The sequence below is a fragment of the Brassica napus genome, chromosome C3 (assembly GCF_020379485.1).
Source record: "Brassica napus cultivar Da-Ae chromosome C3, Da-Ae, whole genome shotgun sequence".
NCBI classification, from domain to species: Eukaryota; Viridiplantae; Streptophyta; class Magnoliopsida; order Brassicales; family Brassicaceae; genus Brassica; species Brassica napus.
In genome coordinates this window covers 42,187,296-42,214,416 of record NC_063446.1, presented here as the reverse complement: position 1 = coordinate 42,214,416, position 27,121 = coordinate 42,187,296, and the positions used below count along the sequence as shown (strand labels likewise).

Genomic DNA, 27,121 nt, shown 5'->3' with positions numbered 1-27,121 from the left:
TCTGTTTGTCCAGTTTCTTTGTGCTCCCACAAATGTTATTAGACCATGATTGACTAGGGATTCTTAGAGTGAGGTTTTTAACGGAAGTTAAGAAACTGTTTCTTAACTTTTAACTAAAAAAGCTAAAAACCGGTTCTTAAAGTCATTATTTAAAAACTGGTTCTTAACTTTTTAAGTTAAAAGTTAAGAAACAGTTTCTTAACTTCCGCTAAGAACTCCATCCTAAGAACCCCGGGTTAATCATGCTCTTAGTTTCTAAAATTATTTCAAGGATAATAACTGTTCATACGAGCTTATGGCCAGAGTACTATACGTAGATAATGTATGGTAGTTGTTTTGGTTAGGCTGAGAATATATTACCGGTTAAATTTGATTTGTTCTTCATCTTGATTTGATTCGATTCGAAAATATTGGATAGCTGTAAAGTTTCGAGGCAAATCAAATAGTAAAACAAACTATTCGTAGGAAAACAAATTGAATTACAAAGATTATTTTTTTAAATGTCAAACATCCACTATTTTTTTAAATGTCAAACATTCGCTTTGATGCGTAGTAGATGTATGATATCTATAATAATAAAATTGTCTATTCTCTCTCCATAGGCTGCCACGTCATCACTCATCTATGAGCGTTTTTGGACACGTGGCAGCTAAAAAATTTCACTATTGATGTCTTTGTAAACTTATCTTGGGCTGAGCGTATGTTTTGCTGTTTAGATTGAACTTTCGTTTGGGCTTTTATACATCATTTTGTTAAGCCCATTGGAACTTGGGGGTTTCTTGCCTTCGACGACCTTCGTAGCTGACAGTCAATTTTTCCAGAAAACTAAATCGACAATGAACTCACAGTAACGTCTCAACCTCATAATCTGTTCAGAACCTCCTTCTTTAACCTCTGGCCTTCATCGTCTTCTCATCTACATTTTCTCTGTCAAGCTTTACGAATCCTCCATTCGGAACAGCTTCTCGGTTATTTAAAACCATTATGTCCTTCAATCATGGATCTCAACTAAGTATTCATTAATTAGTCTCACAGAACTCCTCTGTTAGTCCCAATTTCTATACTAATACTATAAATAGGGATGCAGAGTACACCTGAATCTCATAGCTATTACCATCTCCGCCTTTGTGCATCTTGTCGTCTCGCAGTGTTCAATTATACCTAAGAATTTGCAAGGAAGGTTACAATCATGGCAAATCCTCAACTGCTTCTTTCTGAGTTGAAGGCAGTTATGATGAGATGATGTTACTCGCCAACACAAACACCTACTTTCCAGGTCAGTTTTTAAAATTTTCCTCCATATTGTATGAATTTTATGCATAGGTTTGACGATGGGAATGTTTTATTTATTCACAGTTTCACTCCATATTGGTTAGATTAAATTCATTGGTTTGACGATGGAATGTTTTACTTATTCACAGTTTCATATTAGATATTGTGGTGAAGTCATGGGGTTCAAAACCACCTATAACAGTGAACTCCAGAGTATTCAGAGTTTTATGGTTAACATTCAGTTACCACAGTATGTTAAAGCCTCACTGCTTGGAAATTTTGGTTAGATGCAGTGGTTTTTATGTTTGTTTTATCAATTTTGAAAGGGTTATTAGTAATTTATACCTCCAACTATTTTCAAATCGGATAAAAAACTCTCAACTAAAATTTTATGTTTTTAAACTTTCAACTATTAAACCGTTAATGCCGTAAACCTTCCGTTAACAACGTAAACCTTCCGTTAACAAAATCGTTTTTTTTAACTGAGACCCGTTAAATCTAAACGCAGCGTTTCATGTGATCCCAAAACGACATGAGGTTCTTATAATCAATAGATATTTTAGTGATTTAAACCTCCAACTATTTATAAATCGGATAGAAAACCCCCAACTAAAACTTTATGTTTTTAAACCTTCAACTAAACCTTTAATGCTTTTAACCTTCTGTAAATAAAGTCATATTTTCTGAAGGGAACTGTTAAATTGATATCAAGGTAGGATGAACTACATCCCTGTCCACATTACAACAATGCCCCATGGCGAGGTTTTACCTAGATATATATTTTGTGCCACTGCTCAGGCAAAAAAAACACAGACAATATATTGGGGTTTTAGCAGCTTAAAGTTTTGGAGAGAAGATCATGAACTCATTCAATGTATTGTATTGGAACTCCGGTTTATCTATCTCTAATCTATCATGCAATTCATTCAGTTTATCTTTGTGTTTTTTTGATTATTTCTGAGTAGTAACCTTGTTAGATTAAGGGCCTGACTGGTTCAAACGCAGCGGTTGCGGGATTTTCAGATGCGGATGGTTGCGCTTTCTAGCGGTTTTTAGAGATTTGTACGACTGGTTCTGTGGTTAGAAATTGATGCGTTTACGGGATACTTATGACTGGTTAACTACCAAATGTAGTAGAGGTTAAATAATAAATTAACAATATTTATATTTTATATAATTATAAAAATATCAAAAAATCATAATATTATAATAAATATAAAAATTATATTTAGAAAGTTATAGTTTTGAATTTTTAAAATTATAGAAAATATTTTTATTTTAACATTTTATAATATTAAGTAAAATATAATAGATATATTTAATATTTTATAATTTCAATTTAAAATCTTTATTGAATATTCTTATTTTTGTATTTATATTGTTTTTTAAAAAAAGAAAAAAAATAGGATTTTAGGATTCGAGTTCAGTTGATCAAAAAAAAAGAAAAAGGATTCGAGTTCTAGGATTGATTAACACATGCACTTAGCAACTACATCACAATTAGGATTTCCTTAACCTGAAAGTCTAGCTTATATCTTATTCTCTGAACTCAACCAATCTATCTTATTTACTGCTTATCATTATTTACTGTCTTAACCAATTACCTGCCTAGCTTAATCTTATATTTAATATGTTCTATTGTGTTCCTACGCTCTCTATGGATTCGATTCCCAAGTGCTACATCCGATCTCTTATCTGAGAGAGTTGACTCTAGGGTTAATTTAAGCTTATCATCATTACTCATTGATATAGAGAGGTTTTAAGCATTTCGTGTCGTTTATGTAGCGGTTCCCCGTTTAGAAAAGATGACTTTGTTTACAGAGGGTTAAAAGCATTAAATGTTTAATAGTTGAAGGTTTAAAAACATAAAATTTTAGTTGTGGGTTTTTCATCCGATTTAAAAATAGTTGGAGGTTTAAATCACTAAAATATCGATTGATTATAAGAACCTCGTGTCGTTTTCATGATTACATGAAACGCTGCATTTTGATTTAACGGGTCTCCGTTAAGAAAAACTGGCTTTGTTAACGGAAAGGTAACAATATTAACGGTCTAATAGTTGAAAGTTTAAAAACATAAAATTTTAGTTGGAGGTTTTTCATCCGATTTGAAAATAGTTAGAGGTTTAAATCACTAATAACCCATTTTGAAATAACAAACCTGTACCAATCTTCAGGGGGCGACTATTTGTTTAAATGTGTTCGATGGGATGGCTACTCTCCTTCATAAGAAATTGGTGGCCTCATGTGTTGAGCCTAAGGTGTTTGGAGGTACTAGGATTTCTGGCCAACTTAATCCTGTTAATCATCAACTTCATGACGTGGCTCCTAAAGTTTCATCCTAAATGCACCCATTTCCACTATGACAAAGAAAGTGGTGCTGGCCAAAGTCTTTATGAAGAGTAAGATTAAAACCCTCTATTTTTTTCTGCTAACTAAATTCATGTTTTCCTATTCACCTTCTTAAACTTTGGATTCAACAAAAAATGTCTCCATGATGTCGCTACTTCCTCTTGTTCAATACGAAGGTGTACATAAAGTTGAGACCGTCACTGTTGCTGAGCTTAACGCTTATGTCCTTAACTCTGACCCACATGTGCTATTTTAACAGTATTCGTCTTTTGTTGATTCATGTCTGTAAACTAAAATGCTCTCTATTCTATTTGACCACAGTCTGTGGAGTTCCTCTGTGCCGGTGAAGTTGATAGTATTGATATCACTAATGAGTGGTGTTACACCTCCTGCTTAAAATTCTATAGAAAGCTTCAGAGCGGATTATAATACTTACATATGCAGCTTGTTATAATTACAACGATGTTGGTGTTCTCAGGTGATCATGCATAGACTGGCGCTATTTGGGGTCTCTTAGAAGTACATCTTAGTTGCATTTGTAAAGTAACAACCACTGAACGAATTCGACGTTGTGATTTGTGCAGGTTTCATGTCCACTTCTCTGTGTCAGATGGGTCAAAATCTGCTGGTTTTGGCCCTATTCGTTTACCTATCGCGCAACCTGCGACATGCGACCTGTGACTGATCGCAGGTCGCAGGTTGTTGTTATTTTTGATGTCGCGTAACATGCGACCTGCGATTGGTCACATGTCGCAAGTCGCAGGTTGTTGTTAGTTTTGATGTCGCGCGACTGATCGCATGACCAGTCGCGGGTTCCCATTCAAGTCACCCCAAAAAACAGCGACTAAAAATTAAGAAAATTTTGATCGCGCGACAGGTCGCAGATCGCAGGTCGCGCGACACGTAAACGAACATAGTTTTAGTCGCAGATCGCAGGTTTAGTCGCAGGTCGCAAGTCGCAGGTCGCGCGACACGCAAACGAACGTAATCTTAGTCGCAAGTCGCATGTCGCCTGTCACGCGACACGTAAACAAACATGGCCGATAGCATTTGATGGTGAGATGACCCATGCTCACAAATGCGGAGCTTCAGAGGTTGCCTAACTTATGGTAACAAATACATTTATTTACTTAAATTCATGGTTAACATTTGCTTGATATTATTTCCGTAACTATTTTTTCTTCTATGTATTTCATTGCAAAGAATACATAAAAGTGAAAAATAGTTATTGTATTAATTCAAGGTTTTTCATTTTTATGACTCCAACTCTACAATCACGTCTTTTTCCAAGTTTTTTATTCTTAACTCTATGATTTTTCTGCGCAAGTTCATGTTTGTAGAATAACCAAGCCTACATATCTGTACAGGACCCAGGTGTGGATGACCCAGATTAAAGACCCCTGCCACAGCGCTTAAAGAATTTGGTTGGCAGCACCTTCACTTTCCGGTTGAAGCTTTCTCCATTCAACTTCTTTTCAAAGCATCAGCCCTTCCCAATATCAAGGATCTTCGACAACAACCAACGTCCTCCACTTCCAAACTTTGCTGGAAACGTAATTTTAAACAGTTGGTAAACATGTTTACAAGTTATTGTTCTAAGGTCTTTCAGCCTTTTATATTGTCTATGTGCAGGGAGGTGCCAATAACCTTGGCGATGATATGCCAGGAGCTGGAGCAGTTAAAGCTCAGCCCTCCAGTAATGTTACTAACGTTGTCCCTCTAAACCACACTGGTATGGTTGCTTGTAGCTAGGAATGTCAAACAGGGTTATCTGTCCCATCCCGTCCCGTACCGCAGCGGGCTCGTTTTCGAACGGGTCACGGCGGGTCAGACCCGCGCGGGCTGCAGTCCTCAAAATGGCTGACCAAACCCGTACCGCAAAACATGTAGGCCTTTGCGGATCGGCCCGCGGGACATAGAATTACAAACGGACATATGACTCTTGAACGCTTCAAGACATTATTCATGACGCTTCATCAGTTTCATGATGTATCAGTAAGTGAGTTTAATCAAGGATTGAACTGGATACGGCATTATACTTGTTAGTTGAAGATTTTAGTTGGATCAAAACACTAGTTTATTTAGTTTTGTTAAACTCCAAACATTTTAAAAACAAACAATACTTTAGTTGTTGTATCCAAATATTATAACTCATAAGTTCATAACAAATGTTTTAGTTTTCGAAATCCAAAATTAAATAAAACCAACACCAAATCAAAGATGATATTCCCAAAAACAAATAAAAAGAAAACACCAATCACACTTCTTGTTTTTCATCTTTATCACCAACAAGCGACAAAAAGATGGAGATTTCTCTTCTTCACTATCAACTTCATCTTCTGCAAATAAGAATAATAGAATTCATTTAAAGATATATTGAAACCTAAAACTCCAAAATGTATGATAATGTGAACAAATACATATAGGCAAAACAATGAAGAACCCATTGCGGGAACTAGATCTTCTTCTTCGATGGAAACTGAGTTTTCAAATTTCTTATGATGACTCGAAGAAGCTCCACCGGTGCAGATCGAAGGCGCTTGGGAGACCTGAAGCATCATCGACCCTGAAACCACCATCACCGGAGCTACATAACGTCGAATCGCCTTCTCTCTCTCTCTCTCTCTATGTTTTAGGTGAAAGCAGAAATGGGGACTTAGGGTTGCAAGTCTTCAAAATCCCGCAGGTTAACCTGTAGCCCATCCCGCTTTCGACCCGTCTCGCTTTCGACCCGTCCCGCTTTAAACCCGTCCCGCTTTCGACCCGTCCCGCTTTGAACCCGTCCCGCGAGGCCCACAATTTTGCGGGCTTACCAAATGAAGGCCCAATCCCGCCTTGCAGCAAGCTTTTACGGGCCAGGCCCGCGGTCCAGATCCTTGATTGCCATCCCTACTTGTAGCGTTACAGAGGAAGCTACAGGGGAGAGTAGTTGCAGCGTTGTATAACCTGTTTCGGGTGGAGTCACAGCTGACGGTGCACAACTTCCAGAGGATCTTGACGTCGTAAAAAACCACGCAATGGTTAGCTTCCTAGCTTTGGACTCCAAGCTCAATGCCCATTACTGATTTTCCTTCTTTTTTTTAATCTTCTTAGCTTAAATAAATTGTCTACGAACTCCGTTATATGATTTATTTCGGTCTTCTTTTTGTTCCTTTCTATTTTCTTGGCTAGGTCACCCAGAAACCTTTTGGTCGCAAACTTATTTTAAAAACCCATTTATAAAAGCTTATCGTCTATTGGTTATTTCACATAAAAGACAGGAAACTCCAATGAAAATTTGTTTTAAACTTTTACTTAGCTGAGAAACTTGATATCAAGTCTTACAAAAACGATTCGGAACAACGCAGTATGTTACTACGAAAACAAAACCTCTGATTCCTTGATGATCCAGCAATAGCAATGACTAACGTCTAAACCTTAATCATTTTATATACATTCAAACAGTCACACAATGCATTGGGTAAGGAATTATCGATAAGTAAGACGTTGATTACAGTTAAATACATTAGGTCCGCTTAGCAGGTGCTTGCTCCTTAACGGATCCCCTAGAAGAACGTCTGCTTGATCAACATATTGGATGAGTTCCCAGTTATGGACTGATCATTGTTGAGTTGATTGGAAATTGGACTCACTCTGGTCCCTCCTCCTCCCTTTGATCCCACCGGTTATTGGATAAGTTCCCTTAGATAAAGATAACAATTTTTTATTAGCATATGTTTTGGATGAACAAATTCGTTGATCATCTTCTAAGGCAAATAAAGTTGAGCCACTACAGAGACAATTACACTAAATGAATTAGGCGCACCCAACAGTCTTGAAATGGCAAAGATAATTATTGTTTAAACTTAGGCAAGAAACTTATTCATAAACGAATTTCAAATGCAATTGCCAAAATATAAAAACATTAATATTTTTCAAATACCAAAAAATATATTAAATTAAATTTGTGAGTCAATTATTCATGTATAATAGATCATTATTTTAGATGTTCAATATCGTAGTGTATTTTGGATAAATATTTGTAATTGAAATCATGTTTGGACCGTTTGGTATAAGTTCATTTTGGGATTTTGAATATTTCGGATTCTATCAGATAATCATTTAGGTTTGAGTTAGGTTCGGATAAAACCCATAATCCGAAAAATCATAAAAGAATATCCATTCGGTATTTATGTCGGGTTCAAAATAGTTCAGATTCATTTTTATTGGATCAGATTCGGTTTATTTGTCTAGACCTACATTTTTCATTTTCAAACATCAACTTTACTTTATGTTTAAAGTTCAACTATATTACGACTATTAACTATTTATTATATTTTTATTGAATCGATCAGTGATTCTTTGACCTAACTAACTTCAAAACAAAGTTGTATACTACAATCGCTAACAACTATCAAATGGATCAGAAAAATTATCATTCTGTTTTAACATATTTGCATCTTTATATATATGAAAATATTTTATTTACTAAAACCATAAAAATTTATTTTAAATTCATTAAAAATATAACATACAAACACCCGGCGCGTAGCGCCGGAATACCACTAGTAATTATATATAGATAAGTTATTGTATTATACAGTGTGTGATCTGTCAATTTGAGAGTAAAAGAGAGTAAATATATTACTGGAAATGAGAGGAAAATTAAAAAGGAGGAAAGAGGAAAGAGAATAAAACTTAGAGTAAAATCATGTTACTCTTGTAAAATCTGGAGTAAAATTTAGTGTGCATTTTTCTGTTTGTGTACAAGAAGTGGAGTAAATAATAAAATTTTATATTCTACTTGATTTAGAATATTGATAACTTTTTGGCTCAACTAAGATTAAATATATATCTAGAGTAAAAGTTTACTCCACAAATACCATACAGTCACACATGCCCGTCTTAAAGGTTTAGGAGGCCCAATGCATAAACAATACTTCATTTGTTCCCGAAAGTAAGATTTTCTAAAGTGTTCACGTTTATTAAGAATTCAATAAATGTTTTTAATTTAATTTTTCTTTTACTTTATTATACACTTTACAATAAATTTTCACCAATGAAGTTTAATCAATTCAAATATTTTCATTTAATGTTTCTTAAAAGTATAAAAAGCACTTAAACATATAGAAAATTTATCTTTGTGGAATAAGTAAAAAATCTAAAACATCTTATTTTTGGGAACAGAGGGAGTACAAAATTATTTGAAAAGGGCTCTAAATTTGATAAATGGGTCCTAAATTATAACTAAAATTATCTCAAAAATTTTGGGCCCTGTGCAAAAGCACCTTGCGCACACCCCCAGAGACGGACCTGCAGTCACACCCTTATTAGTGTAAATAATAAATATGGTGTTTTAAAATCATTTTTCATGTTGGTTGGTTTCGGGCTGCTCGAGATCCAACATGATTTTTAATTTAGTGTTGATATGACATTTGTTTGCTGGGCGTATTAACATTAACATTATTGGGTTCATTAACATAAATATATAATGTGAGCAATAAGACATTATTATTTAACATTCACGGAAAAGTCAATTGTCAATTGTCGATAGTGAATCTTTTTCACCAACAAAAAAAAGAATTTCTTTCAGCTCTGTTTTCTTCCTTTCCGAACACTAAAAAGTAAAATTCCATAAACAAATTTGGGGTTCTTCGTCACAGTTAAGTGGTATGTTTAAGATTTGTTTTTCTAGTTTTATATCTCTTGATTTCATTGATTGCATCTGATTTTTAAAAAAATTTCATTGTTGTATTTATGTGAGATATATGCCTTTTTTCTGCTTGTTGGTTCTGATTATGATTTACATTGTTCTTACATTTATTTTATGTGATAATCTGTTTTTCTACGAAGCGGAACGGATAATCCGCGAATAATTGAAATAGTCACGAATATTTGAATTTCTGAATACTTGAAATCTAACGGATCGAGATTTATAAAAAAATCAAGTATTTGTATGGGACGGAGCGGCTCATGGATAGTGAGATTTTTCCGGATATCCGCTCTGTGCCCAATCCTAGTTTTGGTTGGGCCGATGATGAAGCTAATAGTCCTTTGGTTATGTGTCTCGTCCCAATTTTTTCATTTTTTTACTTTTACGGTAAACATCTTTGTTTTTTCTTTTAAATTTTGGAATGTACCACATGAAAACTTGAACCCACTCTCTTCCTTTATATCAGTTTCCAAAAAAAAAAAGAAGAAGAAAAATATGATTTTGTGACGTTTGTTATGGCTCCGAATGAAAAAATCGGATCAAGCATTGTGGATCAAGCGGAAAAAAATATGGATCAGTCTGAACAAAAACAGATCAAGCGGATCAGTCTGAACAAAAACAGATCAAGCGGATCTGCTGGTACAAGTGTGAATTAAGCGGTCCAAAAAAATATATATGAATGGTGAAAGTGGATAAAAATGGTTCAAAGAATTATACAAATTTAAATGAATTTATTTAAGAAATTATAATAATATGTATTTCCATAACGAAAAGAATTGTTTAAATACTTTATAAATCAAAATATAATTTTTTATTCAATATATAATAGAAAATTATTTTAAACATATATATTTTTAATTGAGTGTTAAAAGTAAATATGAATCTAATTTTGATGATTTCAAAATAATTATATTTTTGATAAAAATAAATATTTTAAAGCTTTAATTACCTAATGCATCAATTTTGAAATAATAAAAAATTTCTTAGAGAAAATAATTCATTGTTAAGAACATAAAATATTATGTCAAATAAAAGATTATATATATATATATATATATAATTATGGTGGGCGTTTGGATACTAGTTTGCACTCAACTTGGGTGTATTTAGGTTTCAAGTTTTCAAGGATAGAGATTTAACTCCTCTTTTCAAATATTTTCAAATTATGACTTTGGTTTGGTTCATATTTTTGTGGATCCGGTTGGGTTCGGTTTGGATTCGATCAAGATCTAATTTCATATATTTATATAATACACTTGTTTGTTTATTTTAAAAAATTAATAACCAACAAAATATGAAGAAAAATTAAAAATATATGTAATACTGGAAAATTTATTATAGTAATCTTAATATAAAACATGAACTATATATAATATATCTAATTTTGTTTGAACAAAATTAGAATGGTCAAACCGTATAAAAAGGAGTCCAAAACACTGTGCAAATTTAAAATATTTTTTTAAATGTTTTATATCAAGTGAAACAAGAGTGGATCAAAGGGTGCAAGTGCAAATCGAGCGGTTTAAGTTTTTTGTTTGAATGATAAAATTGGTTCAAATTATTGTACAGTTCTTTAGACAATTTTTATCAACTTTAACCATTCATATATATATATATTTCGACTGTTCGATTCATTTGATCCACTCTCATTCTGCTCGATCCGCTTGATCCACTCTTTTCTGCTCGATACACTTGATCTAGTAGATCCACAACGCTTGATCCACTTTTTAGTGGAGTTACACAAATTTGTTGAGGCTACGAATAGGAAAAATGGACCAGGAGGTGTGGATCTACCGAATAATAAGTGATAAAATAGATAAAGTGCGATACAAGTGTGGATCAAGATAGAGATTAGAATTATTATCCGGGATCAGGATCCGATCCGACATATACATGAAAATTTGTACCTTAATCAATGGTGAAAAATAGAGAGTTGAAGAAGAACATTTACTATAAATGTCAAAGTGAAAAAGTTGGAAATTTTTGTGATGAAATGTATGGTATATGTGTTCTATTTATATGCAAAATTTTGACATTTATTAAATCAAAATTGTAGTATCTTATGTTATTGAATTGTACAACATTATTTATCCACTTGTACTACTTCCATGTTGGAGGAAAATCAATTTTTTATCTTTTCACTACAATCCAAAAGAAATTTCAGAACATTAGTGGTACATTCAGTTTTTATAAATTTTGACAAAAGTTTTTAATGTTTGTGTTCTTCGTTCGGGTTACTCTCTGTATGTTTCTTTCTTAGGATTTATAATGTTGTTGTTCTATTTGTTAACTGATTATGTGAACCGATTTCATTTGTGAATTGTCTTTGTTTGATTAATTGATTGCGTGTGTGAATTAACTTGTCTTATTTTGATTAATTGATTTTTTTAATGATTTGTTTGCCACATGTTGGTTAATTGATTTCATTTCTGAACATAATGATAGTCTTTGTATTTCTGACTTTTATTGATTATTGTCTTGTGTTTGTCTCTGTTTCACTCTAAAGATAGTTACTTTGACTTAAACCATGTGCTTATGACATTGGTGTAGCGTCAGGTTTGTTGGTCTTAGTGTAGTGTTTATGACGCTGGTGTAGTGTCAGGTTTGTTGGTCTTAGTGTAGTGTTTAGGATATTGGTGTTATGTCTTTTGGTGTTTACAGACATGTGTTTTTGTCTTTTGTAGATATGGAATTAGAGCTACTTAAGCGTCTATACGGAGAGGGTTTCGAACCTCAGGTCAAGAAGAACAACAACAGCTGCCGCATGGAACTTCTCAGGGATCTGAAGAAAGCTACGTCTGAAGAATACGAAGAAATGAAGAGAGATAAAGTTTTCACACATATCATGGCTATTCAGGAAAATGGGCTCAAGTTTTCGGGGAAACCGGTGCATAGCTTCTTGTGTAAGGAGCTGATTACTTCAAAGATGCATGAGAAGTGGTTTATCTATGCGCGGACGCTTCAGGAGTACCATGCCGTAAGTACCATGCCGTAACTGGCATCAAGATTTCAAGGAAAATTAGGAGTGACGTAGTTAAATGAAAAGATGACAGAGGGTTTTGTAATAAGTTACCAAAGAGAGGTGGGAAGATCACCTTGAAGTCGATCAGGAGGGTGCATCTATAAGAAGTACACAACTAGACTCAGGTTGATAGTTTGAGGTTGATCTACTTGTGCGTGATAATGGGTGTGGTGATGGGGAGAGATGAGAAGGTGAACATCCCTCATATGTACATCAAGTTGGTGATGGATCTTGACAAGGTTCGGAAGTTGCATTGAAGGTGTGCATGTATTGTTCATCGACAATACTTTCTGATAATGAAATATGTATATTCCTTCAAGCACTCTGCTCGAACACCCCAATTGCATGCATTATCCGTGCATATAATATACTAGAGTTCTCTATCCAATTTGATAACATGGTAGTCAAAGTTATGCTTCATTGCACATATCTCAAAAGTCACCTTCAGAAAAGTTTTGTTCTGAAAAAGTTGTCCCTTCTTAACAACTTCGACCAAAGAAAACTTTGACATATTAGTTGTGTTCTCTTTTTCAGAGATCATGGTATCAACATCATAGGCGTCACCATCAACTTCGACTTGTTTCATCTTTTCTTTCTTATTCTCGCTCTGCATCCCAGCAAACACATTAGTTGATTTGTCACCTCTATAAAACAAGTTTCCCTCCTCTTCATCAGTATTTGAATCTGTTGGCGACTTGTTAAGATCAAAGTCTGCTTTATTTGGATTCTCAGATTTGGCTTTATATGTTACACACAATCGAGTCGAGACATTTTTTTTAACAAAACCAACAAAATTCTTAAGTTGTCGATCATTTGCAATGATCATAGGTGGACATGTTGATGTATTGATCAACTCAGTAGGTAGATCACTCAACTCCAAATTAGCTAAGCTATCTTCTTCCATACCAAACTCCTCCAAAACATTATCTTTAAATCATCTAAGGTAGAACTCGATTCCAATAATAGTAACCTACCTGCTTTGTCATCAGCCGAAAAAACCCATCCTGTAGTTGCACCTAACTCCCATACACCACATGTCGTATAGATATGGATCATAGAAGAATAGTTTGTGAAAATTACAAGAAAAACTATGGAGAAATCATGGTTTTATGAAGAGGAAAATATTAAATCGATTTTTTTTTTACAAGGAAAATCGCCTCTATAGTTTTTAGGAAAGTTAGAAGATTACAAATAATTTTAAAACATTTTCATAATTGAACTTCCAAAATTTTCGAAAATCAAGTTTTTCTTATCCACTGAACTGCGTAGAAATCATGGTTGGGCACCCACAACCACCAACGTGGCTTCACCCCTGTTCAGGGACCTTGAGCATATTTGTTGAACAAAATACATGATACATGATGATAAATCTGAAGGATAAAGAATCATAATTCACCACCAAAAAGAACACATTAGATCGACACATTGAAAGATCACTGATCCAGAATCAATAGCAACTTCAAATCACGTTGAAATCTAAGTAGAATATTAGATCCGAGGAACATACTAGACATGACTGTAAGTTTCATCCTTTAACTTGAGATCTTTATAAGAGTACCAAAAGTCAACACTAGTGGCGGAGGTAGGAAAATTTGTCAAAGGGATCAGTCTATAATTAACATATAACATAGGGTCAGTTAACCAAAACTTACACTATTTTTTTCAGTTTTTCAAAAAAAAATAGAGATGTACAAAAAAGTATTCATAAACTCACATAGGTCAGTTGACATGTTATCAATGTGGCTCCACCATTGGTCAACACTCTTTTGATCATTAAACTAAACACTGAAAAGAACTTTGCGAAACACACTATCTCTACTAATTAAATAGGAGAAAGTCGATTAATCAAAGAAAATAATCAACACTCAGGAAGAAAATTATAACGCCTCGACCGTACACGGCTTATGGACGACCCACACATGCTCATTTGGTCTGTGGTTCCATTCCGTCCGACAGACGGTGCGTTAATTTTTCTAAGATTCGAAATCATTGTTTATTGACCATGTAATCACCAAATGACATTTTCTCATGTTTTGGCTTCATTCGCACGGTATTGCGAATCAATTCTCGATAAGTCACCTATCATTCCACTACTCCAAGTCAAACACTATTTAACTCTGGAGTTCTAAACGGATGTGTGACGGAAAAGGTAGTCACACTTTGGTGGCATACATAGCCAAATAAATTCTCTTAATCCTTTTCACATATATCAAAAATCGAGATGTTACAAAACTATTATCAAAAAAGGCTACACTGAGAACTAAATTATCATCACTTGACCAGTCTGGGCTTGAGCTTTAGCCCAAGTGGTTTACATGGTGGATTGTAACAGATGATCGGTTCACCCTCTGGCATTAGTCGGAAGGTATTCCAAACTCGGGTCAGACAGTGTGGTAGCCAGTCCACTCTGTAGCACTAAGTGCGTTCCTCCCGAGGCCGACCGGATCAGCCGATAGGGTTTATAAAAAAAAAAAAAAGGCTACACTGATGCGCATACAATGACCAAAGATCAAAAACAAATGTGTAGCTGTTGTTATGTAGTAAAATACAGTTAAGCTATCTTATCGTAAAGACGAATAAATTAAAACTAGACTTTGATCCGCGCGTCCGCGCGGATATTATTTTAATTTGCAATGTTAATTTTTTTTAGCAATTTTCTTGATATAGTTGTATATATGTAACCATGTTAATTAGGGATGAGTTTTTCGGTTTAATTCTGAATTCAGCTTGGTTTATTTGGGTCTAGAAAAACTTTAACCAAAGTCAACTCAAATTAGTTTAGGGGGCATATTGGAAATAAAATTTGTGTGGAGTTTGAAAATTCTAAGAGTTAATAGATTTTTTAAAGTTAAGTAGATTTGATGAATTCTTACCCAAAGTATTGTATAAATTGTCATTGATTATTATAGATTTTCATATATACTTTTATTTCCAAACTTATCTTTCTATATATTTTTTTTTGAAAAATTCTTTCATAAAATAGAACTATTTGAAAATTAAATAATAATTTTGGTTTTTTAATATTTTGACATTTTGATTTGTCTTGTTTGATTTTTGTTTTAAAGTTTTTAAGATCAACCTATGAATTTTCTCATGATTTTATTTTAATATCAAATAGTTATATTTCATGAAAGTTTTTTTTTTTTTAAATTGTTATTTTTAATAATTTATTTTATCTTTAGTTTTGTTTTTACAATTATCTTTGTCTTAACAATAAAAATGTAAAAAAAATCTTGTTGTGTTTGTGTATTTGTGTTTTCGTTACATAGATTTTGAGAATCCTATGATTATACGTGATATTTGTAAAGTTGAGTGTTATGAATAAAACTAGAGAGAATTTATGTCCCAATAATAAAAGAGTTTAATAGAATTACAAAGTCAATAAAAACTAAATTTTTTGAATAACATAGGATTTCCATAGAATTTAAAAGTCCACAAACCAATAACAAAAGATTCTAATAAGATTTTAAGAATTCATAAACCAATAACAATGAAATCTCTAAATTTTAAAATTCCTTCAAATTTAACTCCCAATAACCCCCCCCCCCTCTAAATTTTAAAATTCCTTCAAAATTTAACTCCCAATAACCCCCCCCCCCCTCCCTTAGTTTGGTTTGTGTTTAGTTTGGTTTTGTTTGTGTTTGTTTAATTCATTTGTGCGTATATGTTTTTCTATCAAAAAAATGCCACGTCTCTTAACAACTAAATGTACTATATCGATAGAAAAACTTTAATTTTTGAGTAAATGCTATGTCTAACTAAATTATGATTTGTTTGTTAGTGAGGGTAAGAAGTTAATGGGCTTTTTATTGCTTAGTGTAATATGCCGTGGAGTAATATAAATAATTAGTAAAGTTTTAGAGTTAATACCAGTGGCATTACATTGTAATTATTTAGGAAAATTAAGGATCAAATCTTATTTGTACTCTTGTTTTAATAATTTAGATATATAACACACATTTTAAAAATGTTTATATATTTTATGATTGTATATATATAACAATAATGTTTACCAAAAAATGGGTCTTCACGTGTTGGTTGGAAAAAGGACTATGTATAATAAACAAAATTAGCAAGTTAATTACTTTAGCTTAGGAAATTTTTTTTTTTAAAAAGATTAACATTAATTAAAAAAAACTCACATCCCAATTGAAAAGACCATAGCTAAAAAAAGAATAAATTCCACGAGATAGTATGAATGGTATGGTATATTAGATGAGATGTTGGCGACATAAAGAAATCTAAACTAAATTATTTAAAATCTAGATTTGCAAGTTGTAGAATAGTAATCTACTAAATGTTAGGAATATTTAGTGGATCAGTTCGCGTCTTGTCTATATAATACGAAATGGAAATTAAGTTTTATTATAAGAATATACTAAAGTTTTCTTCAATGTATAATATACTAAATTGTGATTTGGAAGTAGATATTTTTGTTATTAATGTGAAAGCTTTAATTAAGGGGCTTATTATGTTAAGTGAGTAAGACTTCAATGATTTTAGCAATATTTAGTGGATTTATTAACAATTTCGAATATACCTAATCGATAGAAAATCTGTAATTCTTATTTTATATTACAAATGATTTTTCTATTTTTATTTAGATAAGTTTTGAAATTATATTTAAAACTACTCTATACTAAACCGGATAAAATTTTAAATTGTATGTACTTTTTGTACAAATATAATTATTGGGTAAACAAATTTTAATGGACTTGTTATTTCTTCTAATTAAATGACGTGAAGCCTAAAATTAATTTGTAAAAAGATATATAATGTCAGTGGCATAAACTGTAAATATTAGAGAGAAATTAGAGTTAATTTCTAATTGTACTTCAGTTTTAATAGATTCAGTTTTAATAGATTAGATGCTAGTGAAAATCGTTTGAAACATGTCAAAAAAAAATAAATAAAATAATAAATCGGTTTAGAAAACCAGTTTGGAAAACCGGTTTAGAAAACCCGGCTTTACTTTTTTTATTCGGCAACCGGTTTGATATATAGGGCTTCATCATCTAAAGAAGAGACTTTCAGTCTTCACAAATCAGCCTCCGTCTCTTACCCCAGGTTCGGCGAAATTAGGGTTTGGTAATGAATTATAATTTGACTATCTATTATGTCTAGTCATCCATGGTTTGCTTAATATGTAGATAAATGTTTGTTCTTTGAACCTGATTTTTTTCTTTCTCTTTTACCAGAATCTGTGAAGCTTTGCTGATAAGAATAACTAAATGGGTCGTTTCAAGAACGTAAGTGCAAAACGTCTCCTCCGCTGCCAAATCGTGTTTCCTTTTTTTTTTTGCAGTAATATGTATTTATTTGGTGTTTTGTAATGGTTATAGAATAAGAAGGGTAGGGTGAATGTGAAGCCTATCGCGAAGAGCAACCAAGCGAATGTTGATCATGTCACCGGAGATAAGATCCCTAAAAGTTTCGTCTTTTCAAGAACGAAACTTCCTGGCTCTGTCAAACAACTTCAGATGGATTTGAGGAAGCTCATGCTTCCCTACACTGCTCTCAGTCTAAAGGTACCGGTTTTTTAGTATGTTTTTGGAGAGTTGTGTGTTTTGACCCATTACTGATTGCAAAAGTTTGTGACCTGCAGGAGAAGAAGAGGAACACTTTAAGGGACTTTTTGAATGTGTCAGGGCCAATGGGTGTTACTCATTTCCTTATGCTAAAGAAAACAGCGTCTGCATTGTCTCTAAGAGTAGCAAGAACCCCGCAGGGCCCCACTCTCACTTTCAAAATTCATCAGTATTCGTTAGCATCTGATATAGCTCAGTCTCAGACTCGGCCTCGATGTCCTCCAGATCTTTTCAAGAATCCTCCTTTGGTAATCAACCTCTTATTATTTCCTTTTTTTTTTTGTAATTTGTGGTGGGGGGTTTGCTAACAGTTGGGAGTGTCTGTCTTGGTGTGTATAGATTGTGCTTTCTGGGTTCGGCACTCAGGAGCTGCATCTGAAGCTAGCAACCATCATGTTTCAGAACATATTCCCAGCTATTGATATCAACACTGTAAGTTATATATATGCTTTTGTTAGTTGTTACTGATTGTGTAAAAATTGTTTTCATCAATTTGATTTTGGTTATTTGTGATTGTGAAATAATAATATATGGCAGGTCAAGCTCTCCACATGCCAGAGATTAGTACTCTTGAACTACAACAAGGACACGAAACTCATTGATTTCAGGCATTATTCGATAAGGCTGCAGCCTGTCGGAGTGTCTCGTAAGCTCAGAAATTTTGTGCAGACTCATAAGGCTCCTGATCTTAGGAATCTGCAGGATGTTAGTGATTTTATCACCAAGTAAGGGATCTCAATCCACGTCGGTACATTTGATTCCTCTCTCTATATCAATCGTGAAATTTATTGTTGGTGGAATTTTATATTTTCAGGGCTGGATATGGATCAGAGAGCGAAGGAGATGAAGAAGCGGCGACGGTGACACTATCATCTGATCTAGGCAGAGTCAACAAGGGTTCGACAAAGAGTGCTGTGAAACTGCAAGAAATTGGACCAAGGATGACTATGCAGCTGGTTAGAGTGGAGGAAGGATTGTGTTCAGGAGGAATCATATTTAGTGAAGATGGTAAATAAATTATATTCTTATTATTTAATGTTGTTGTCTATCACATGATGAGTCATCTTATCTATATATCGGTATGTTTCAGGAAATGTGGATGGTAAGAATAAGCAAGATGGTGATGAAGAAGATGCTGCCAGCGAAGAAGAAAGTGAAGATGGGGAAGAGGGTAGTGAAGAAGACATGGATGAAGATGCTGAAGACTGAAAAGAATTTGTTCCGAGTAACTCTGTGTGTATCTTCACATCAAAGTTTTGTTTCTTTGGATGCATCTATTGTCTGATTGAACTATTATGAGCACAATCGATTACCTTTCTTATTTATGAACTTGTATTTCGTCCAAAAACCGTGTAGCAGATTCTCTATAAAGTTTTCTAAAACTGCAACCTGCTGATCCCCATGTTTAAGAAAAATTGATATCAGTTTTCGTTTTGTAAATTGTTTAGTACTCCCTTTTAATAAAAAGACAATATCCACTTTTAGTTTTAGTGGTGTTTTATGATGTGTAATGAAGATAAAAAAAAAAATGCAAAAAGGCGAAAGTACAGTATGTTTCTACGTCATTGGGTGATGAGGAATCTAACGGCTTTCCGTTTCGATTCATACGTATAGCGTGCATCTAAATTCTACACCCGAGATATTTCGGATTATGTCCCCTTGTTTTACTTGTGTTTCAAAAACTACCCATTGGTTTGTAACAGGGAAAATTTCGTTAAGAAATTTGATTAATTAGAATGATAAAGGTTTGTTTTCTCACAAGTTAGATTTTTTTGTTAATAAATAAAATAAAAAATATTTGAAATTAGTGTTTCTTATTGTATAATATAAATAAATATAAGAAGAGATTTTATCTTAGAATTTGAAGAGTATATAATAGACGTCAAATAAATAATTAATAACAAAAGTTTGTTTTGTTTCATCAAAACAAACTATTTTCCGCAAAAAAATCGAATAAATCCCGTGTACTAAAAATCGGCCGTCTAGCCGTCTGGGCGCTACGCGTCATTCTTCCGCTCCGATTTATGTCAAATCGGTTTTAAAAAATTGGATATCGGATTTTCTCCGCATAGACCTCCTAAATGACCGCCTAAACGCCTAATCTATTTTTTTTTTTTATTTTATTTTTAATAATATTTTTATTTTTTTATTTGATCTAAAATTTTATAAATATCATTTATATTCATAATTTTGATGAAAATTACACTATATTAAGTTTATATATTCTAATTGTGTGTTTTATACAATCTTAAACATGAAAATGTATTAATGTTATACACAATTAAAGATTAACATGTTTTATAACATAGTAAACAATCTAAAAATTCTGCCCGTATAATTTCTAATTAATCTCCGATTTTTTCTTTAGGCGTTAGGTCCAACCCGACCGCCCGACTAGCGCCTAATCTAAGTATAAATGGGCATTGATTGGTAATATAGTGAAAGTATGAGGGCAACAAAACATTCCACTTTTTTTTTTTTTTTTAAATCATGATGTCCTCGTGGGTGTTTATATGTCTTCCTTCCATTTACCTCCTCTGCATAATCTTCTTTTGAGCTCTCTCATTCGTTGGATCCCTTCTCTCTCTCTCTCTCTCTCAACTTGTCATTCTCCTCAGCTCCTTTTTTTCATAGAGAATTAAGATATATATATTTTCGTTACTGTCTCTCCTTCTTCAGATCTAGTTTTCCCATCACACGGATCAGTCCAGGTTCGTTGTTCATCGGAATCACCGTTATAATCATCGTTAGATCTAATCTGTTTTTTGAATCAAATTGATGTTTTTAGGATTCAGACCTGGTCCGTTTCTTTTTTGGAGTATTGCGATCGCGCGTTTTTTTTTAAATTCCGATTAGTAAGAAATCGTGTTTTTTTTCTTTCTTTTGGGTGGATTAACTGGATCGAGATGAATGTAGAGAGAGAATCGTGATTCGTTTTATGCTGCTTCTTAAACCGATGCATGTTATGGAGTTTTCTTGCAGTATATTTTGTATAATTCAATGGTATACCGATCTGAGAGAGGATTCTGAGTTTCGATGATTTAAAAGAGGTGAATTGATGAAGTATTAGATCAAACATCATGTTAGACAAGGATTTGAACGTTTTTATTTATTTATTTATTTCTAAGAGTTGCTCTCGTTTCTGAGTGTTTTAGTGCTGCTGCTAGCTACTCTTTTTGATTGTCGTAAGCGTAACATGGGATTTTTGTTTTGTTTTGTCCGCTGTCTCTCGTGCAGGTCTTAGCAAGCAAAAAAAAAAATAAAAAAATCATGGCGTCCGTGGCAGCAAGTGAGAACCAGTGGTTCAAAGGGAGAGTGAAAGCTGTTACCTCCGGAGACTGCTTGGTTATCACGGCTTTGACCCATAACAGGGCTGGCCCACCTCCTGAAAAGACCATCACTTTATCTTCTCTCATGGCTCCTAAATTGGTGAGCCCTCCTCAAGTTAGTTACAGTGGTGGATACGCAAAAGCCACTTTTACTTTCAAAAAGCTACAAGATAACTTTTCAGATATAGGAGAAAGATAATTAATTTCTTACAAATCAATAGGCTTATCATTATAACCTTAGCTTACATGAGAAGCTAGAAGATAACTTTTTAGATATAAGAGAAAGATAATCAGATAACCTTAGCTTACATGAATTTTGTTGCCATAGGCTTTCTCTCATTGTTTGGTTTTGTCCTTGATTTTCAGGCTCGCAGGGGAGGAGGTATAGATGAGCCTTTTGCCTGGGAAAGCAGGGAATTTCTGAGAAAGCTTTGCATTGGGAAGGTAGGTGCTGCTAAGTTTAAACTCCTAATCATTTATGTTATATGTTGGTAATTCACAATCTTCTTTATATTCACAGTTCTGTATTTTTTTTTTTTTTTTTTTTCTCTTGAGCAGGAGGTTACTTTCAAAGTGGATTACAAAGTGGAAGCTATTGCTGGAAGAGAATTTGGCTCCGTTTACCTTGCCAACGAAAATCTTGCTAAGCTTGTTGTTCAGAATGGCTGGGCTAAGGTAATATCCATTTTTTATTTTATTTTAATAGACGGCCTTGTCTCAGCTTTCTGATATGGTGGAGAAATGCCTGTACTATGGACAGGTCAGGGAGCCAGGTCAGCAGAATAAGGATAAGGTTAGTCCTTGCATTTCGGAGCTGTTACAGCTTGAAGAGCTGGCTAAGCAGGAAGGGCTTGGTCGTTGGAGCAAGGTTGGTGTCTCTTTTACTATTTCTCTTAATTTGGTGTGTCGAAGCGCCTTCATTACACAGGACAGACTTGTTGGACAACGGTCTAACTCTCTTAACCATTAGGGATTATTCTATCTAATATAAACTCAAAGTAAAGGGAACCAACTGGGAAGTTATTTGGGTTTATATCTATGCGAGCCGAGGTTCCCTTGATATTTGAATAATCATATATCTTGACTTCAGTTGACTCCCGTTATATTTGTTGGTTTATTGATGGAATTTACTTGATACAGGTTCCTGGTGCTGCCGAGGCATCTGTCAGGAATCTTCCTCCTTCTGCCGTTGGGGATTCTGGGAATTTTGATGCCATGGGTCTTTTAGCTGCAAGTAAAGGTAAGCCCATGGAAGCTATTGTTGAGCAAGTCCGTGATGGCAGTACCATCCGAGTTTATCTTCTTCCTGAGTATCAGTTTGTGCAAGTTTTTGTTGCTGGACTTCAGGTGTGTAGTCCTGTTTTCGTGTGAGGAGTTTACATTCGAACTTCATGGTATAAAGAGTGCTGGATATATTCCATGCAGGCTCCATCGATGGGAAGGAGATCTACACAAGAAACTGTCGTTGAGACAGATGCTGCATCAGCTCCAAATGGAGATGCTTCTGTTGAGCCTCGTGGTCCTCTAACATCAGCTCAAAGACTCGCTGCCTCAGCAGTATCGTCAGTCGAGGTTTCCTCTGATCCGTTTGCAGTGGAAGCCAAGTATTTTACTGAGCTTCGTGTTCTTAATAGAGATGTAAGGAGGAACTGCAACACATTAACTCACATGTATCTGCATTTGAAATTTAAATGATTTAACTGTGAGCTGGATTTTGCAGGTTCGCATTGTTCTTGAAGGTGTTGACAAATTCAACAATCTGATTGGGTCGGTTTACTATTCTGTTGGGGAAGAAGTTAAAGACTTGGGTCTGGAGCTGGTTGAAAATGTACGTGGTCTTAATTAAACAGTTATTTGTTTCGACATGATTATATATTGAAACTAACTGGCCAATAAATGTTTTTGACTTGTCACAACGTTGGTGGTATAACTAAAGATCCTGAAACTAGTACTAAAATTTTTCTTCCCCTATTGAACTTGTACTTACTACTTAAGGTTAAGTTCGTTGGCCCATTGTATTAGTTTTTTTTATTTTCTTGGTAGACTTAGCAGATCATTTCTGTTATATGAAACCGCTGGAAATTATGATATTGGATGGTGTTGAATAAAAGTTATGACACTGGTTGCTGTTCCTTTTGCTCAGGGTCTTGCGAAGTATGTTGAGTGGAGTGCCAACATGATGGAGGAAGAAGCCAAAAAGAAGCTAAAAGCTGCAGAACTTCAATGCAAGAAAAACCGGGTGAAAATGTGGGCAAACTATGTCCCTCCAGCTAGTAACTCGAAGGCAATTCATGACCAGAATTTTACTGGAAAGGTAAATAATTGCTTGCGTGAATGTCATGGTGTATATATATTGCCTTTCCCCCTCATTTCATCAGTTCTTACTTCTTACTAGTTTGTACTCTCTTCAGGTAGTGGAAGTTGTGAGTGGGGACTGCTTAGTAGTTGCTGATGATTCTATTCCATTTGGGAGCCCAATGGCAGAGCGCCGAGTCCGTCTTTCGAGCATTAGGTCTCCTAAAATGGGTAACCCACGCAGAGAGGAGAAACCAGCCCCTTATGCTCGGGAAGCCAGGGAGTTTCTAAGACAAAGGCTTATTGGAAAACAGGTATATATTCTTTGTGTCTTCTTAGTTAAGTTATCGCGTCACAAGAGCAAGATCTCTGACTTATTTTTTCCTGGTGTAGGTTATCGTTCAAATGGAATACTCAAGGAAGATTAGCCCAGCAGATGGTGTTACTACTTCTGGAGCTGGTGATACTACTAGGGTCATGGATTTTGGCTCAGTGTTCCTTCCTACTCCTACCAAGGGTGATACAGCTGAAGCAACTCCTGGAGCTAATATTGCGGAACTCATTATCGCCCGTGGCTTTGGGACTGTGGTTAGACATCGCGACTTTGAAGAGAGGTCAAACCATTACGAAGCTCTACTGGCTGCTGAAGCTCGTGCTGTCGCGGGGAAGAAAGGAATTCAATCTGCAAAGGACTCTCCAGTCATGCACGTCACAGACCTGACTGTGGCATCGGCCAAGAAGGCTAAAGATTTCTTGCCATCCCTGCATAGAAGTAGGAGAATATCTGCGGTTGTGGAATATGTCCTGAGCGGACATCGGTTCAAGCTATACATTCCAAAAGAAACATGCAGTATTGCCTTTGCATTCTCTGGTGTCAGATGTCCTGGCCGTGGCGAACCCTATTCAGAAGATGCTATTGCTTTCATGAGGCGTAAGATCATGCAGAGAGATGTCGAGGTAAATGGACATATTTACATGGCATGAGACGTAAGATCATACTCTTTTTGTATGTGTGTCTTACATGATCTTTTATGATAACAGATTGAAGTTGAAACTGTGGATAGAACCGGCACTTTCTTGGGATCAATGTGGGAGTCAAGGACCAACGCAGCAACGTTTCTTCTTGAAGCTGGCCTGGCGAAAATGCAGACTGGCTTTGGTGCAGACAGGATTCCCGAAGCTCATCTTCTTGAATTGGCAGAACGATCTGCTAAGAATCAGAAACTGAAGGTAACACCAATAGATATCTTTTTTAACTAAAGAAAAACATCTTTAGTCCAAAACAAAACTGAACATCCTAAACCGTATGATTTCACAGATTTGGGAAAACTATGTTGAAGGAGAGGAAGTTGTAAATGGTGGCTCTAAAGTAGAAACAAGGCTTAAAGAAACATTAAAGGTTGTTGTCACGGAAGTGCTTGAAGGCGGACGATTCTATGTTCAGACGATTGGAGATCAGAAAGTAGCTTCGATTCAAAACCAGCTTGCATCTCTGAGTCTTAAAGACGCTCCCATTGTTGGATCGTTTAACCCTAAGAAGGGTGACATCGTCCTTGCACAGTTTAGCCTCGATAACTCCTGGAACCGTGCAATGGTAAATCATCAAACCCTTAAACATCTCTTCGTTTTTACTATCACCTTTGGTTATTTATATTATACCTACTTTGTATTCAGATTGTTAATGCACCCCGAGGAGCAGTTCAATCTCCAGATGACAAATTCGAAGTGTTCTACATCGATTATGGAAACCAAGAAACAGTTCCGTACAGCGCAGTTCGCCCTATCGAGCCATCAGTATCCTCAGCACCAGGACTCGCGCAGCTCTGCAGACTTGCCTACATAAAAGTACCAAGCGTGGAAGACGACTTTGGTCCTGAAGCGGGAGAGTATTTACATACCGTAACACTGGGAAGTGGTAAAGAGTTCAAGGCAGTGGTAGAGGAGAGAGATACTTCAGGAGGCAAAGTGAAAGGCCAAGGAACAGGAACCGAGCTTGCTGTTACTCTCATCGCTGTTGATGATGAGATCTCTGTCAATGCAGCAATGCTTCAGGTTCGGTGCCTCATCTTCTCTTCTCAATCCTCCAAATTATTTATTGGTTCATTATATAAACCTGAGAGTGAAATGTGTGTTGTTATGATTACAGGAAGGAATAGCGAGGATGGAGAAACGCAAGAAGTGGGAGCATAAAGACAAGCAAGCAGCTCTTGATGCGCTTGAGAAGTTCCAAGATGAAGCTCGCAAATCTAGGACAGGAATCTGGCAGTACGGAGACATCCAATCTGATGATGAGGACAGTGCTCCGGTCAGGAAACCTGGTCGCGGGTAATTGTTTGTCCACCGGTGATCAATGGTGGTTCCAAAGAGGGAACAGAGAAGCGTCGGTTTCTATTTAAGAAGAGAGATGTTGCTTGCAAAGCATCAAACTTTTTGTAACACTTAGAAATTCTCTTTTATTTATTTATAGACTTGAGGATTTTCTATATTTAGGAGTACTGGACAATGTTCTTGTTCTTTAATTTTGTTAGACAGAAGGATCTCATAATAAGGTTTAAGTCGACAACGTAAGAGGGGGCTTTTATATATATGTACTTGGGCGTCGTCATTCACGAAACCGACTGAAACCGAACCGAAATCTTGATTTATCCATAATATCCAGAACTGAATCGAATACCCGAATGCCACCTATACTTGATTAATATTTAATTGTTTTTTTTTACAATTTTCTCTAATATTCGTCTTCTCGAAGCAGTTAAAAACTTACATGTCCTTATATCGTCATTCACAATTAGCCATGGGCCAAAAAATTGGAACTGAAAAACCGAATCGGAACCGAACCGAAATACTCGAAATAACCAAAACCAAAAATGAACCAAAACACTCAAATACCCCCGAATGGTTTTTATATTTCTAAATCGGAAATAACCGAATCAGAACCAAAAAGGGAACAGGTATCCGAATATCCGAAAATAACAAGTTTCATCTTTCTGATATAAGGTAAAATGTCATCAACAATCCGGGTTGAATAAAAAGAGTGAGAACATTATTACCACCAAACCATATTATCTTTTATGTACTCTTTTATATTATAAATATATACGATGTTTCTAAATTAAAATACAGTAAATGCTTATAAAAAATTAACACATTAGTGACTCAAACTCTTGTTGGATTAATGAATATGCAAGTGTGTAACCAGTAGACCACTTAGATTAACATATTAACTATTATATTTTGTATATATATGTTTGATTCACGTATTAAACGGATAACCGAACCAAAATCTCCAAACTACATATTGGGTATAAGAATGATACCCGAAACCGAACCGAATACCCAATATGTAGGCCTATTCACGGTTAAACAGGTCATCGGTTTCATAGCAATTCAGATTACTGAGGAATAGCCTGAAGACTTCGAATCCAATCTGATAGATTTTGGGACTGCCACAAAAATGGACCAGTGAAATCTATATACTATATAAAAGTCGAAACTATAAGCCATTGAAAACGTCAATATAGGATTTTAAACAACCAATGACCAATCATAATATTCCAAATTATTTACAAAAT

At 34.9% G+C, this 27,121-nt stretch overlaps 2 protein-coding genes across 3 annotated transcripts; both read left to right on the top strand.

The window, feature by feature from the left end:
- Positions 1-17,333: 17,333 nt before the first annotated feature.
- LOC106421827 (peter Pan-like protein) lies at positions 17,334-19,313 on the top strand. Of its 2 annotated transcripts, none has more exons than XM_048751642.1 (8): positions 17,334-17,404; positions 17,536-17,586; positions 17,680-17,865; positions 17,943-18,173; positions 18,265-18,357; positions 18,463-18,650; positions 18,740-18,933; positions 19,016-19,313. In XM_048751642.1, the coding sequence occupies exons 2-8, from the start codon at positions 17,569-17,571 to the stop codon at positions 19,132-19,134; spliced, it is 1,029 nt and encodes a 342-aa protein (XP_048607599.1). In that variant the 5' UTR covers positions 17,334-17,404; positions 17,536-17,568; the 3' UTR covers positions 19,135-19,313. The 2 variants fall into 2 exon arrangements, with proteins under 2 accessions (XP_048607599.1, XP_048607598.1); XM_048751641.1 differs by having other exon boundaries at positions 17,346-17,425.
- Positions 19,314-20,424: 1,111 nt separating this feature from the next.
- Positions 20,425-26,134, top strand: LOC106421943 (ribonuclease TUDOR 2). The gene is made up of 15 exons (XM_013862772.3): positions 20,425-20,636; positions 21,163-21,354; positions 21,621-21,698; positions 21,813-21,929; positions 22,015-22,122; positions 22,395-22,601; positions 22,680-22,892; positions 22,975-23,082; positions 23,398-23,568; positions 23,666-23,863; positions 23,943-24,506; positions 24,591-24,779; positions 24,868-25,143; positions 25,224-25,601; positions 25,696-26,134. Exons 2-15 carry the CDS (start codon positions 21,196-21,198, stop codon positions 25,876-25,878), a joined length of 2,949 nt encoding a protein of 982 aa, XP_013718226.1. The 5' UTR covers positions 20,425-20,636; positions 21,163-21,195; the 3' UTR covers positions 25,879-26,134.
- The last annotated feature ends 987 nt before the right edge of the window (positions 26,135-27,121 follow it).